This window comes from Notolepis coatsorum, assembly GCF_963971535.1.
Source record: "Notolepis coatsorum genome assembly, chromosome: 13".
Lineage (NCBI taxonomy): Eukaryota > Metazoa > Chordata > Actinopteri > Aulopiformes > Paralepididae > Notolepis > Notolepis coatsorum.
This window is the reverse complement of record NC_140177.1, coordinates 46,538,601-46,554,914: the sequence shown is the minus strand read 5'-3', so window position 1 is coordinate 46,554,914 and position 16,314 is coordinate 46,538,601. Positions and strand designations below refer to the sequence as shown.

At 43.7% G+C, this 16,314-nt stretch overlaps 1 protein-coding gene across 4 annotated transcripts in view; it reads left to right on the top strand.

Annotated features, from left to right (window-relative positions):
• Window positions 1-433: 433 nt before the first annotated feature.
• Window positions 434-16,314, top strand: part of mib1 (MIB E3 ubiquitin protein ligase 1) — a 185,627-nt gene continuing 169,746 nt past the window's right edge. For all 4 annotated transcript variants that reach the window (XM_084326843.1, XM_084326842.1, XM_084326841.1 and 1 more), the window contains exons 1-2: window positions 434-1,285; window positions 2,126-2,297. In XM_084326843.1, the coding sequence (XP_084182969.1) occupies window positions 1,057-1,285; window positions 2,126-2,297 (401 nt within the window). In that variant the 5' untranslated portion in view covers window positions 434-1,056. The remainder of the gene's footprint in view (window positions 1,286-2,125; window positions 2,298-16,314) is intronic.

Genomic DNA, 16,314 nt, shown 5'->3' with positions numbered 1-16,314 from the left:
GCACAGATGAAAATGAATGTAAACTATATTAAAAAAAAATTATATTTAATTTTTTTTTTTTTTTCATATTTCATATTTCATAATTTGATATGAAATTTATAGGGAGGCATGGCTTCCGTTGGCTTCCACAAGGATTCGCCACTGACACACACACAACTTCACTAATTCATCATCACCATCATCACCACCACATAAATCACATATTATCCTACCATATCGTAGACTACCGGTATACATCCATATATAAAAGGTTAAATAATAATAATAATAATAAAAGATGCAAATAATTACAAAACGGAATCATTTCTTTGCCCCGCCCATGGAGCTCTTTCTTCGCCCCGCCCTGTGTGACGCCACGAGCGCTTTTGTTTTTTTCCCCTCTCCCAAGCCAACGTCTTCGTGTGTCGTCGTTTACCTCCGTATTCACACCAGCTAGCCGTTTACTTGAACGATGATTGACAATAATAATGGCGACGCGTCTATTCTGAGTTGATTCCGGGGAGCCGTTTGACAAAGGAAACATCACAGATAGAAATTCAGTAATTGCATGCAACAACAAAAAAAGATAAGCGAACGCTCAGACGACCATATTTTGCGTTAGACGTTAAGGACTTGCTAGCTAACCAGGGAAGGAAGGTTAGCTCGCTACATTGGCTAGCTAGCGACTACTAGCTCGCTAAGTTGAAGAGGTGGCATTCTTGTGTGGAGTCAGTGGAGAAGATACAGCTAGCTCGCCAACAAAGATCTAGCTAACGTTAGCCAGCAATGGCTAGTACATAAAGCTGGTGGGATGATTCGTTTCTCCACATTGGATACAAACATGGAAACGAAACACTGAAGCGCTGCGAGTTCAAACTGATTCGGGAAGAAGAAAGTGCGTGGAATTCAACAGCTTCTTTCGGCAGCGAGCTCTTCCCCCCCAGACCTCTTGTTGTGGCACTTGCTCTCAGGCTCGCTTTTTCGAAATTGTCTACCCAAATCACAAGTAGCTGGCTTAGCATAGTCTGCTAGCTGGCTTTTTCATTTTAGCTGGGGCATTGCGAGATCGTTTCGGCAATGACCACCGGCCGGAATAACCGTGTGATGATGGAAGGAGTCGGGGCCAGAGTGATCCGTGGACCCGACTGGAAGTGGGGCAAGCAGGACGGCGGGGAAGGACATGTCGGCACCGTCAGGAGCTTCGAGAGTCCGGAGGAGGTGGTGGTTGTGTGGGATAACGGGACCGCTGCCAACTACCGCTGCTCTGGTGCTTATGACGTGAGGATATTTGACAGTGCTCCCACAGGTAGCTCCTTTTTGGTTTGTTCACTTTGAAACTTTTGAGGAAAATGCTTCACGTTTGTTTGCTTTCTGATTTTTGTTTGTGTAGCAAAGCTGTAGAGTTAATAAAACAGGGAAGTGAAGTTGTTTGGGCTTTGCTCACAACAACATGCATTTTTGTGGACTTGCGTCTAGGCATTAGTGGCCGGTGCAGTTAGAGAATACGTTTCTTTTGATCAAATGAAATAATTATAGTATCAGTGATTCATTATCAGTGATTTAATGCGGATGTAAGTTATAAGAATGTATTTGTGTATCTTACAAGGATCACTGCCGGTAACGAGATATGGGTGTGACTGAACAGTGTTTGACTTGATAATGATTCGGATACTCAACACAGTTGAAACTGTAACAGTGATACTGCACTAACCTGTGAACTTGCTACAGCACCGTGTGAAATGTCCCATCAGTCAACCCCCACACAACAGATCACTTTAATAGTAATTTGGTATCATCAGCAGTGCCTTTCCACCACCACTATGTCCTGAAAGGAGCTCTGCAACAGCTTGTCAGACACTAGTCCTATGTGCTAAAGTGTTACGGATCACAACACAGTTTCTGGTGTAAAACAAGTCTGCAAGGAATGGATGATACAACGTTAAAGCGAATAGGCTACCAATTCCCACACAATTTTCTGGATGGATGATCTCCATCCACTGTGCCAGAGGTGTGGATGGCCATGCTGGTACAGCCTTCAAAACATCCACCAGTGGCACTTATCTGCACATCTATTGTACAACCCTTTAATAATTTCACCGTCTCCTACTTGTAACTGGCCTGCTATCCCTTTACTTTGCAAACTCAGGCATCAAGCATGATGGAACCATGTGCGATACCTGCCGGCAGCAGCCCATCATTGGGATTCGCTGGAAGTGTGCAGAGTGTACCAACTATGACCTTTGCACCACCTGTTACCATGGAGATAAGCATCACCTGAGGCATCGCTTCTACAGGATCACAACCCCTGGCAGTGAGAGGTCAGTTTTCACCACACCGCCCTGTCATCATGATACCATCCCCTCAACCCCACCTAAAGATCAACCAAGGGGTTATATAGTTCCTACCACATCAGTGTATTGGTTGTCCCTATACTTGATTGATTGACCATTTTATTAACAGATTGCAGAATGGGTACAATACAGTACAGCTCAATACACACAATTGTTAAGGGGATGCAGACCAGAGAAAGGCTTTCGTCTTGTTTACATCAGGTCCCCCATTTTCAATTCATCATAACATATGACATACAGGTAGACAGTACTGTTGCATCTAGACATTTATGACATACCAGATCTACAAATATACAGTACTGTTTGAGTACAAAAGGAGTCTGAAAAGAGAGTATATACATTTGAGGGGGAAGAAACTGTACATTGGAGGAGGATGGGTAGGTGGGGTGGGAAACTGTACATTGGAGGTGGGTGAAGTGGGGGGTTGGGTAGGCGGGGTGGGGGAAACTGTACATTGGAGGGGGTTGGGTTTAGACATTTACAGGGGCCAGTTTCGAATTGCAGTCTCCCGTAGGTGCTCTTTGAGAGTGGTTTTGAAAGTGGGTAGTGATTCACATTGTAGTTGGTCTTTGTGGTGGTCTGGTCTGTTATGGTTCAGTGTCTGTATGGTGTTCTGTGTCTCGAGAGCTCAGCTGCATCGGCACCCCAAGAAATTCCTCCGGGCCATGTCACAGAGAGGAGAGCAGACCTAGTGAACTGCAGACACTTATTTCTTCAACTGTAGTAGTAGGCCCAGCTCGAGGAGAGTTGTAGAAATGGTTGAGGAAATAGTGTCTGCAGTTCGCTAGAGGTCTGCTCTCCTCTCTGTGACATCACCCAGAGGAATGCCGATGCGGCATTTAAAGCAGGCTGGCATGGCACCCCAAAGTATCTGATACTGGCCCCCTTTCAAAGGATGCTGGCAGCGATGACATCATTGGTGATTTACTTATATTATTATATATTTTTATTTGTGAAATAATTTATGTACTTCTTAACACATTGACCGGCAGCAGCAGGGGCACTGATCCCCCTTCAGCGCCAGGTCTTTATTCAATGGATATAGTTTATAGAATGCCAGACTTGTGAGTCCTAAAACTATATTTTATATTATAGCTATGGATCTAATAACGTCGTCGACTGTCGGTGAGTTGCTTCTGGTCAACATGCAAAAAACAGATTGTTTTTTCATCCGTACATTTCCGTTTTATACCGTTTTGAATACGAGTATGGTTCGGGTGATTCTGAGTAATTCCAGGAAAAGACGAGAAAAAGGCATTTTAGTGTAATCCAGTCATCACGTTGAAATTTTTCTGCTGATTATCTAATCATCCTGAAATCAACGCTAGATTATCATTATTATATCTCCTCGTGCATACATGAAATGGCCCTCGTAGCGGAGCGCCCCCCCCCCCCCCACCGCAGCCAACGGTAGAAAGCACAACACGGTCCACACAGATAGCTTTGATCGCGGGAGAAAGAAATATCAGATCAACGCAAGATTTTATATATAGTGTCCTTACCTTGTCTCTGATGTAATGCAAAAAAAAGAATCCAATTATCTGATCGCCATTCCAGTTATCCACAGCGATCCTGTCCCCGACATTACCGAGCATTACACATGAACGGGCAGGCGGGGTTAGTGTTCCATGCCATCATTGTAAAGGCCTGCCGCGCCTGAGTATTTAAACCCCGCCCCCACGGCTCAGATCGGCTCAGAAAACACACCAGCCCATTTCCAATGGAGTGCAATATCTCCGCAAGGCAGTAGAGGGCGGTGTTGACCGTCTGCCAGCTCAGACAGGGTCTGAAGGGTCTGCAGAGGCTGCAGCCATGAATTATGAATAGATATAGCGAATAAACGAAATAACGATCCCAAAAACGAGTTAACTAGTTTTTGGCGATATTCGCATGGCAGGCAATAACGAGTTAACTCGTTTTTGGCAATTAATGTGTTAAGGAGATGTTATCTTTATGATTGTAATGTAGTCTATAGATATGATTATAGGAAGTGTTGAAACAAGACATGATAATGGGGTATTTTAAAGGAAATAAAAGGAAATACACGTTTTTTCGGGGGGGGGGGGGGGGGTTCTATATATAAGCCCTACATGTATGTTTCTTCATAAACAGCCTGGTGATCCCCAATGCTGTTACTGTGATCATTATTCATAGTGCAGGACCTGCAGGTCCTATACAACAAGAGGTGCAAATCCAGAGCCTGCAGAGTAATGAAAGACCCTCACCACCCCAACAACAGCCTGTTCAAGCTGCTGAGGTCAGGCAAACGCCTGCGAACACCAGCAACTAGGACAAAGAGACTTCGGCTCAGCTTCTTCCCCCAGGCCATCAGAGCCTTGAACACTGAACTCTCCACAGAGTCCACACACAAGCACACATGATTGAGCACACACACACTGTACACACTCACACACTAGCAGCCACTTTAACATGAGCACACACACACACACATGCTGCACATGCTCACACTTATGGTCACTTTACAAAAGGAAAGGCCACTTTTAAGAATAGTATAGTATAACTTGAGATTGTATAATATAGCATTGTATAGCAGTGTACATAAAGACCCAGTGCCTCATCCGTAGCTAACAGTGTATTGCACTACCACAGGACCTAGCATGTCCTACCATGCTCTGTAAATAACTCATGTACATATACCGATATGCCCTACTTTGATTACTTGTATTATTGCACAATGTCGTTTTATTGGATTCTTATTATATATTACTATTGTATTATGCACAATCGTTGCGGGCAAGACCCCCCGCATTTCATTGTATACTTGTATGCTGTGACAAATAAAACTTGACTTGACTTGATAGTTTACCCACCTTTTAATTTAGCTACGGTACATCACTAGCCCAATGTAAATGATGAAGGAAAGCAGCGGAGACGACGATGATGTAGACGGTGACCGTGAAGACCGCCGGGTAGTCGCTGGATAGAAGGGTCTCATACGGACTGGGTTCCTACGCCCAACCTTCTGGTAGTTTGTTAGCCCTTTATACTGGGGCTAACTAGCAAACAGTCCGTTGGTTGCTAATGCTATCTGAGTTCAGCCTCAACCGAACTCAGTCTAAACGTCCTCTTTCTCTGTTATCGTCTGCCCGTCGCCGTCGGCAGATTGATGCTGGAGTATGGCACTCCACTTCTCCTTTGGCGACACCACAACACCGTTTCTAACTAATAACGGCACTAACGTTACTACCACACCCCAAAACACCTCTCTCTCCTCACTTTATTCTCCAACTAACGGTATCTTTTTTCTCCGTTCAATATGTGGTGAGTGGCTCGCGCTGTATATACATAACTAACGGTAACTTTCTCTGTTCCAATGGGTGCGCGCTGTATGCAGCGCACAATACAAGGAGCATATACAGGCGAACAATAAAACACTATCAGGTCTACAGTAAATATATATCTTATATAAATAAAACAATATATATATATAGGGCGGCTACGTGGCGTAGTGGGCAAGGCGCTCGCCATGAATGCTGGAGACGCTGGGCTCGCCTGTTCGAGCCCAGCGCTCCACATTGCTTTCAGTTTAGCTGGTCGTTCATACTAATACACATTGGCCGTATTAGGGGGTGGGAAACTGATGGGTGGGGATCGGGCGTTGTGGACAGCGACTCCTACAGGTCGGTTGGTGCGCCTGCGCAGTAGAATCAGGAAGTGTCGGGGGCAGCGTGAGCCTCCCACGCGTTACTCCTCGCCACTGAGAGATCGAGCTGCGCAGGTGAAAAGATGCGACTGCTGTTGCCTCAAGTACCGGAGGGGACTTGTGCTATGTATGACTTTGTCCACATTGCAGCCGGCTTGTGGGAGGCAAGAAACAGCGTTCGTGACAGGGGAGGGTTGAATTCGATGATACGAAATTGGGATGGGAGAAAATGGGAGAAAAAGTGGATAAAAAAAAAAAACAATATATATATATATAGAAAATAATAAACGTGGACTAATCTGGACCTTCAGAACAGTAAGATTGAAGAAATCTTTCAATTTCCATTTTAAGATATAGCATTCTAGGCCTATTATATGTAGGGGGATTCAAGCCCGCTATCCAGATAACAGCCAATTCATTGTCTAGCGTTAACTATTTAGCTAGCTAGCAGAAGCTCCTAGGCAAAGAAGATGCACTTTTTTGGCAAAAAAGATTTAACATGAACATGATTTTATATCAAATTAATGTAGAAATCACTGCAGATTGAGGTATAAATGTGAGTATTCAAGATGCTAAAAAATAAGTGATCTCTGCCAAGTGGCTGATAGTCTGTAGAAATCACGCAGTGAGTGGTTGCTATGGTCGGGTAACTAGGGACTCCAAAGAAACCATAATTCCTCATTATTCCAGTGGAAAAAACAAATGGTGCTAAATCTGATACTGTGCCAAACTGTGACAACCCTACCCTGGCCCAGCATGGGTACAGCATACATATAGGTACAGTGTGTATATGTGTGTGACATTTGAGAGGCCTTGTCTGAGCCCTGCCTCTCATAGACACAACATGTGGCCACTGCTCCTGGGTCCCTGTTGCCAGGCAACTGTTCAGATGGAGCCGAGATGTTGTTTGGGCCTCAGCCTCAAAGCTGGCCCTTTTTCCCGCTAATTGCTTATTTACAGGGGGAAAAGGGAAAAGTATACTTTCAAAGTGTAGCGGGTAAGACCACCCATAAGCATATAGAATAGCGGTGTGTAACTTTGTAATAACTGGACCTGATTATGTTAGGATCTTGTATGGTTTAAGGTAATAATAATATTAATAACGGTTGTAACTGAGGGGTACAATTCCCTGACTGTATTGATAAGTATGGTATCATTAAACCACTACCGCTTTATGTACTTTAATTACTGGCCATACAGTACATGATATATAAATATGATGAACACTTCCCACAATGAATCGGTTCCACACAAAGGTGTAATCAAGTATTTATTGCAGCAAAAGGTACATAATATACTTCTCTGTATTTTACTTTGGATGCGCTTATAAGGCAAAGGAATGTGCGTAGGCAAATCAATAATGAATGTCTATTCTCTGGTTACGCAGGAGGTAATTATACAACCTGAATCTTAGGGAATTATATCTATGGTACACTAGTAATATATAGCGGGAGATACTGGAAGGGTCCCCCCGGTTGTAAGCCAGCAGGGGTAGAGGATCTGTCGGTAGTAGAGAGTCTGGTCAACGATGACTAAGGAGACTCCAAGTACAGGAGACGGTGCAATAGTCTCTTGATCCACAGACGAATACAGCTGTTCTCCGTAGACTGTAGCTCCACAGTGAAGAAAGCTAGCCGGCCTCAGGCTCTCTGAGGCGCAGACTCGACTGGTCTCCTCACAGGGTAAATCCAACACGTGTAGGCGTCGGCGATTCTCCGCTCCATAAATCACAGGACCAAAACAAATATAATCCAGCCGCAAAGGGCTATGTAGTCGTCGGGTAGATTAATCCAGTGTACATGTCCACACGGTTCTCGTCTAGGTCTCCTCGGGTGAAAGCGCCATGAAAGCAGCCCAGCCTGGATAAGCACTCTAGCTGATACGAGGAAGCGTTGGTGATGCTGGTCACTGTAGAACTTTAGCCGCACGATACACTATACACAAATAGACTATTACTGACTTAATAGAAATATGTCGCACTCGACGGTATAACGCCAAACTCTGACAATTCAGTTATTAATTCGCACGCGGTCTCAATGCTCTATTTGGGGCCAAACAGGCCATACTTCACCGCACGGAGTATCGTGGGTGAGGCTTCAACTTATTGGGTAACTCTACTTCTGTATTCACCTGCGCCATATTTATATGCACGCGAACAATCTAGTGCCAACCTCATTTCTGTCTCGTATTCCTGGGCAAGGCCGGGCATGTACAGACATGTCTTGACGGTGGCCTTGAACCTGACTCCGGAGGCATGGCCCTGGCGCCTGTGGACCGCTGTCCAATAGGAGAATGAAATATTATGGTCTGGTCTAGGCTAAAGGGATATTCCGTGTATATGTACAAGGAATATACAAGGGATATCAAACGATATACAAATACTATGCAATATATATCAATCAATAAATATATATATTCGGTTTAATCTGATCCTTTGTAACACATGGGCTACAGCTCTCCACTAGGACGCCCTGGGCGACCAGGTCCTGCACGTGCCGTTTCACTTCCAGAAAGATGTGAGGCGGTATCCGGCGGTGCCGTTGTTTGATGGGATGTGTGTCCCCGGTGGGGATGTAGTGAGTGATCGTGGTAGTGTATCCGTAGTCTCCGTCGTCGATGGAGAACACCGTCTTGTGTTTCTCCAATACCTGGTTCAGTCGGTATTGGAAGGAATATACAAGGGATATCAAACGATATACAAATACTATGCAATATATATCAATCAATAAATATATATATTCGGTTTAATCTGATCCTTTGTAACAACGGTAGTGTGTACAGTAGTAGTGTGTACATATTACTACACACACAAGATAAAGTACACTGCATTAGTTTGGCCTATTTATGTATTCGACAGACAGTGCATTGTTTTTAGTATATAGATGCTTCTCAACGTGACAACATAAACAATTGACTATTTCCTGTCAACGATCGATATTGACAAACACTGCAACAGGAAATACACTTGGGTCCAAGCTGTTACCAGGCAATGCAATTCCACTGAAACCGTCTTTCGTTAATGCAATCTGACACTCATTAAAATAAAGAACACTACTATTCTATTGGAACACAGTGCAAAATATTTATATATATATGTATATATTCATGAACGGTTCAGGTAACAAGATAAAATATGTAAATATCATACACTTGTCAGTTACACTTTAAGCTCCTACTCCATCCTGCAAGCATGTGCATGAAAAAGCTGTGGCAAGTTGTGGTCCGACAAAGATTTATTTTCGTTGTTGAGTGTCAGCTAACATGCTAGCAACTTTAGCCAGTTAGCTTGATACTATTAACTATCGTTGTAAACATTAGAATGCTCTGCTACTCTTACTGAAGTGCACTCTGGCACTCGGAGTGCCAATATACGAACACACCCCAAATAGAACGTATATTGTTTCATTGGAATGTTTGATGGGTTGCTAGGAAACCGCTAAAATGGCAGTTGATTTCCTGTTGATTTGCAGTGTCAAGTTGAAAGCGTCAGACTATATTAGCCTATATTCTGTGGCTGTATACTATAGTGTCAGTGTTTGTGATGGCACTTGATTCATTTCAGCCCCATTTCAACCCCAATCCTATTGTTGGTTCGGGAGATGAACGCATGGCCCAACAGCTGGCGGTCTTTTCAACTGAAGTGTGACTCCAGCTCCCCTGAGACAGTTATTGCACGCTAGCACACAATGGGCGCTGGAGGCCCCCCCAGCCACTCTGCACTGCCAGCATGGCGGGTTGTTCCGTTAGACCTCATTGGATTCTTTCACTCGCCACTGAAGGGGGAAGGGGGGGTATCCAGAGGCTGCAAGCTGTTTGCATTGGTTAAGCCTACACTGTCCAGCTGCCCTGTCTGACATCAGGGACTGTATTGTGGTTAGATGGTTAGGGGCCTGCTGGGTAATTTATTAGGCATTACCTTTTTCATTGCCTGAGGCGTGTAGCTGTGCTGGAATCTCAACACACTGCAACACACAACCTCAAAGGTATTTGGGTTGGCTGAATTTATCATGGCACTGGTTAAGCGATGCCTGCTTGTTTACATTAGCAGTTGCATTAGGGTTTTTGTATCCCTGGTGGGACGGAAATCGTCAGAGAGCACTTGTAATGAGATTGTGATTAATATTATTATTATTATATTATATTATACAGTGCAGTCCGTAAATCTTAGAACAGTGAAACTTTTTTTTTTTTTTTTTTTACTACAGCACACTTGATTTGAAACAAAACAATGGGCCTCATTCAACAATACTCTTATTATTTTTCTTTATATTCTTGCTTACCTGTCTGTTAACACATTGAAGCCATGGATTGTGCCCATCATTATGCCCTCTCTGCCACCGCTGTAAGCCTATGGAGATGTTTACCTTCTTTGCAGGGCTATAACTTTTTAAATATTATAGCTATATCTGCATTACTATGGCCCATTCAACATCGGGTATCTATCGTTCCGGATGTGGGAACGTTATATTTTTTCATTAGTACATTGTTGTGTTAATACCGTCGAGAATATAAGTATGTTTTTAAGCTTTTCTGTTGTAATTCCAAAACCGCTAGTTATAGGCCCTGAAGCATATGATAGATTATCGATTGGCGTAGGCGGCTACGTGGCGTAGTGGGCAAGGCGCTCGCCACGAAATCTGGAGACGCTCCACATTTGCTTTCAGTTTAGCTGGTCGTCCGTACTAATACACATTGGCCGTATTAGGGGGTGGGAAACTGATGGGTGGGGATCGGGCGTTGTGGACAGCGACTCCTACAGGTCGGTTGGTGCGCCTGCGCAGTAGAATCAGGAAGTGTCGGGGGCAGCGTGAGCCTCCCACGCGTTACTCCTCGCCACTGAGAGATCGAGCTGCGCAGGTGAAAAGATGCGACTGCTGTTACCTCAAGTACCGGAGGGGACTTGTGCTATGTATGACTTAGTCCTCATTGCAGCCGGCTTGTGGGAGGCAAGAAACAGCGTTCGTGACAGGGGAGGGTTGAATTGGATGATACGAAATTGGGATGGGAGAAAATATAGAAAATGGGAGGAAAAAGTGGATAAAAAAAAAAAAGATTATCGATTGGCGTTTCTTTCCTATAGACGCTATATAAAAAAAATTCAAATGTATATGATCGGAGGCGCTCACCACGAATACTGGAGAAGGTGCTCACCACGAATACTGGATACGCTGGGTTCGCCTGTTCGAGCCCAGCGCTCCACATTGCTTTCAGTTTAGCTGGTCGTCCGTACTAATACACATTGGCAGTATTAGGGGGTGGGAAACTGATGGGTGGGGATCGGGCGTTGTGGACAGCGACTCCTACAGGTCTGTTGGTCCGCCTGCGCAGTAGAATCAGGAAGCGATGGGGGCGGCTCCCCTCCAAAGCGCAGACCCCTGACGCTGAAAGATCGCGCCGCACAGGTGAAAAGATGCGACTGCTGTTACCTCGAGTATCGGCGGGGACTCGTGCTATGTATGACTTAAGGCCTCTACATGCTACAGCAACTGCAACACAACATCAGCGTGATTTCAACGCGGTTGTTGCAGAGGGTCTTGTAGACTGTGTTGCGAGGATGTTGCGTACATCTCCCCCAAATCTAATCTAAACAACCGTTGCGTTGATATTGCGTAGCAGTGATTGGTTAGCGAATGGGGGCGGTGCTGTCATAGAATAATATTGGTCCCGCAGAGCTCCATTGTCCATTGTTGTAGCCAGCCAGCGTTGATGCTAAATAATTAGCGTCACATAGCTGGCCTTTTTCTCAAAACCCAAGCACATATTGTTCCATAGCATACGCCTTCAGTTGATTATGACAAATCCTCTCTTACCTTGACGATTTAAAAAGCCTCCATAATTTAGTAAATAAAGCTGTAGCCAGCCAGCTAGCATTGGTGCTATTCAAAATGCTATCCACATTAGCTACATAGCTAACCAACTAAATACAATGGTATCCTGAGGTAACGTTAAATACAACGTTTGCTAGTCGAAATGACTGGACACACACAGGGACAAGTTAAACATCAATCAATTAATTTATTCCAACAGGTAGTTTGAGCTGCATGTGAGCCGAGTTCTTTCTCTCCTCTCCATTGGAAACTAATGACGTTACGTTAGCTCGAAAAAGCACAGAACCGACGACAAAAGTTAAGCTGCTAACAACAGACACTATAATACTTCCGGTCGGGGGATTTCAAAATAAAAGAGCGACGTCTAAAAGCACCTGAAATACGTTTATTTTGTACATTATCTAACGTTAACACGAACATAAACTAACTTTAGATTAGTTTAGGTTCGTGTTAACGTTAGATAATGTACAAAATAAACGTATTTACGGTGCTTTTAGACGTCGCTCTTTTATTTTGAAATCCCCCGACCGGAAGTAAAAAATAATGCTGCTTTTTCTGCTTGTTATCAATGGGTTGGTTGAGAAGGGAAGTTTCATCTATCTAGGGACCTAGCTACATCCGGGGTACAATGTTGCATAGGCTGCACATCGATGTTGCAGAAGCATAAAGGCAGAGTGTCTGCAACACCGTTGCTTTGTCGATGTTGTGTTGCAGTTGCTTTGCCGTTTCTGTAGCATGCAGAGCCCTTTAGTCCACATTGCAGCCGGCTTGTGGGAGGCAAGAAACGGCGTTCGAGACAGGGGAGGGTTGAATTGGATGATACGAAATTGGATGGGAGAAAAATGGGAGAAAAAGTGGATACATTTTTTTTATATGATCGGTATACATTATGCTTCATCATGCGTGAAGGAAAGGGGGGGGGGGTCGTTTATAATTCCTTGATCGTCAGTAACGGCTTTATTTAGTATGTGTTGATATATTGATCAGACTGATTGCAAACAAAGAAATGGACAATCAAGCTGAAAGTAACGTTAGTGTCCTCTTACTGTTCGCCAATGAGACTGGAGGAAAAAGATCCCAATTATTTGACGTCGATCTGCTAGATCCATTTCCGGTTTGCATGACGCAATAAACGCAGAAATCATATCGATTATTGTGTTTAGAAAGCGATCCAAATGCACTCGAGTGTATATTGATCCACGCCACAATATATCTCTGGCGGAGGAATTTCCTCGATGCACCGATCGCCACTTCCGGTTTGCCGTGAGTGTAACTCGCCCGACCATCCACCAGGCGGCGGTATTGAGGCGTTGCAATATCAGAACAGGCTGCGATCCGGAGGGAGGCTGGATGAATTATGGATGCCATGACGAAAAAATGTAATATTGATCCCAAACACGTGATACGCCGCTGTTGGCGTTTAACGCATGGCGGGCAATAACGATTTGCGCCGTTTTTGGCGCACAATGTGTTAAGAGAACAATAAGAAAAGCCACTGCCACATTCATCAAGCCGTTCTTAACGTCCAAATCTGTTCTTACCCAGGTCTGTTGCATGATGAATCCCACTCATTCTTAAATTCAAATGCGCGTTCGCGCTCAAAACATTTGCATACAGACACGCCCGCCATCTCCTTATAAGGCGAATGAGGCGTGTGTAAAACAGCCGAGTTTCGGCATCTGATCGCTTTCTGATCCATTCAACAGGAAGCGATTTGCGACTGATCTCAAAATGACACACACACGTCAGGGTTTCCGTTAGAAAAAATTGTTGCCGGTCTCCGTGACCTGCAAGATTTCAATCTACCGGACAAATGAGATTAATTCCGGTCATAGTTTATTGAGCTTTAAAACAATTGATAGGCAGGCTATATAAAGAATGTCATTCTCAAGGCATGTAGATTTATAATATTATTACTTAAATAAAACTAGGCTACTTTTGCGTATACAGTCATTAATATATTCCAAATAAAATAAGTCCCTCGATACTCCGTGCTGCTGCTGACTTGAAATAAAATAGACCGCGTATGTGGGCAGTCGGTCTGACACTAAACAGCAGTCTGTTATAATCACATTTTTATGAGCTAACGAATTCCGTTATATTCGACATTTGTATTAATTATATCAAGCGAAGAACTGAGAAATTTTGCAGAGAGAGACGGCAACATTATCGTGGGTTTGCGTGATGTATATCTCCACCTCCCAACGACTTGGTGCTGGTCATAATGTCCGGTGAAAACAACTCCCTCCAAGCACAACTTGACCACCCGAACCGTACCAAAACAGGCCAAAATTAAATAGCCCATGCGACGAACGATTCATTACATTCGTTTCATCGTTGCTCCACCAAGCAGCCGGTCCAACAATGAAAGCTGTTATCAGCGCGAGCCGGCCGCAGTTAGTTTGCAAGAAGCATCCAGCTGCAGACCCGCAGAGCAGCTTTCCAGGTCTGGGGACCGCACTGTGCCAGCAAAGCTGGTGGGTTCTGTGGGTCTGCAGCTGCATGCCTTCCGCAAACCCAGCAGCAAGCTCTCGCTGAGCGAAGCAACGACAACAAACGCAATGATTGTTTCGTTCATCGCATAGGCCACCCAACTCCAGCCCATCCAAATACAATTCAAATAATCAAACTGTGCCCAGAGGGAACTATTTTCACCGGACACTATGACCGGAGAGATTAAATATGTCGGACTTCAACAGATTTTGCCGGTCAAATACCGGTAATTACCGGCTAACGGAAACGCTGACACACGTCTCACGACTCAGTGTGTTCCTGTGGGTTGCTCATCGCGCGCGTGTGTTAATCTGATGACAAATAAAGACTGTCTTATACTTGTACTTATATGTATACTGCGTACTGTATAGTGCGAAATAAATCGTTCCAGCAAAGTAGGCTTTGTCAATACTGAACGACTGCACGCTTGTCAAGAACCAATCGCGCAGTAGGTTGGGAAATACTGGATCTGTCACCTGTCATCTCTCTCTGAAAGGTCCCTGTGGCTAAAACCCCGAATGTGCTCAGAACTTGTAGGAGAGGAGAGGAGATGTTGTAAATATGCGTTATATGCGTACGCCTGGGCAGCCAGCATCTAACTGTTCTAACAGCAATATATAATCCATTTCAGAAGAAGAACGCACGCAATAAGTTATAATAATAAATAATACTTATTGAAAAGTTCTGGGTTTACAAAGTCCTATTTGGGGGCTATTGACCAATGGTTTGCTTTCAACCCATGAACTCCTTCCTCTCTCACCATTTTATATATATATATTTTTTTTAGAGCTGGGCCGTTAACGGCGTTAACGTGCTGCGTTAACGCTATACTAGTATCGCGCGCTAATATAATTAACGCATTAATCTAAAAAATTAAATAAAAAAATTTAATTAAAAATTTACATTATTTTTTTTTTTACCTTTATTTACCCAGGGTAGGTTCGCTGAGCACAGATGCTCTTTTTCAGGAACGCCCTGCTTCACATTCACACAGTTCCATTCACACCTGGGAGCTGCCCAGTACAACCACAGTTGACACCATTGGCCACTGAGCAACTCCACTGGAGCAGTTGATTCAAGCCATGTCACATAGTTCAAGTTTGAAATGATTCTTTCTGTTTAGCTCCTGAGAGTGTGCTAGATACTGTACTGTACTGGTAATATTATTTATTTGTGTTAACTTCTGAATAAAACAACTTATTAAACACAAGTACATCTTATTGAACATTATTTTGATATTTCATTACCAATTATCATAGCAAAACAGCTTTTTCAAACAGTCTGTAATGCATTTTGGAAACGGGAGATGGGCTCATGGTGTAATGGGCCACCTGGCCTGAGAAACATAAGGAGGAAAGAAAAAGTAAGGACTTACTTCTGGTCATTATTTGGGTAGAACACACATATTTTGAATGCCTTCGGCAGTTTTTTTTTTTTAATTTTTTGAGCCATTAGATTCAATCCAGGATTGCAGATAGATTAATCTAGATTAAAAAAATTTATCTATGCCCACCTCTATTTTTTTTTCTTTTTTTTTTATCTACTTTTTTCTCCTGTTTTTCTGTATTTTCCTCTCATCCCAATTTAGTCATTATGCTAATTCCCCCCTCCTCTTCCTGGTCGTTGCACGCATGTGTCCCCCACTGGTCGGTCTAGGGAGCCCTGAAGTCTATCACATGCTTCCTTCGATACATAGGAGACAGCCAGCAGCCTCTTTTCACCTGACAGCGCGGACTCTCATTGGTGAAGTGTAACGTGTGGGAGCAGGGTTTCCGTTAGAAAAAATTGTTGCCGGTCTCCGTGACCTGCAAGATTTCAATCTACCGGACAAATGAGATTAATTCCGGTCATAGTTTATTGAGCTTTAAAACAATTGATAGGCAGGCTATATAAAGAATGTCATCCTCAAGGCATGTAGATTTATAATAGTATTACTTAAAACTAGGCTACTTTTGCGTATACAGTCATTAATATATTCCAAATAAAATAAGTCCCTCGA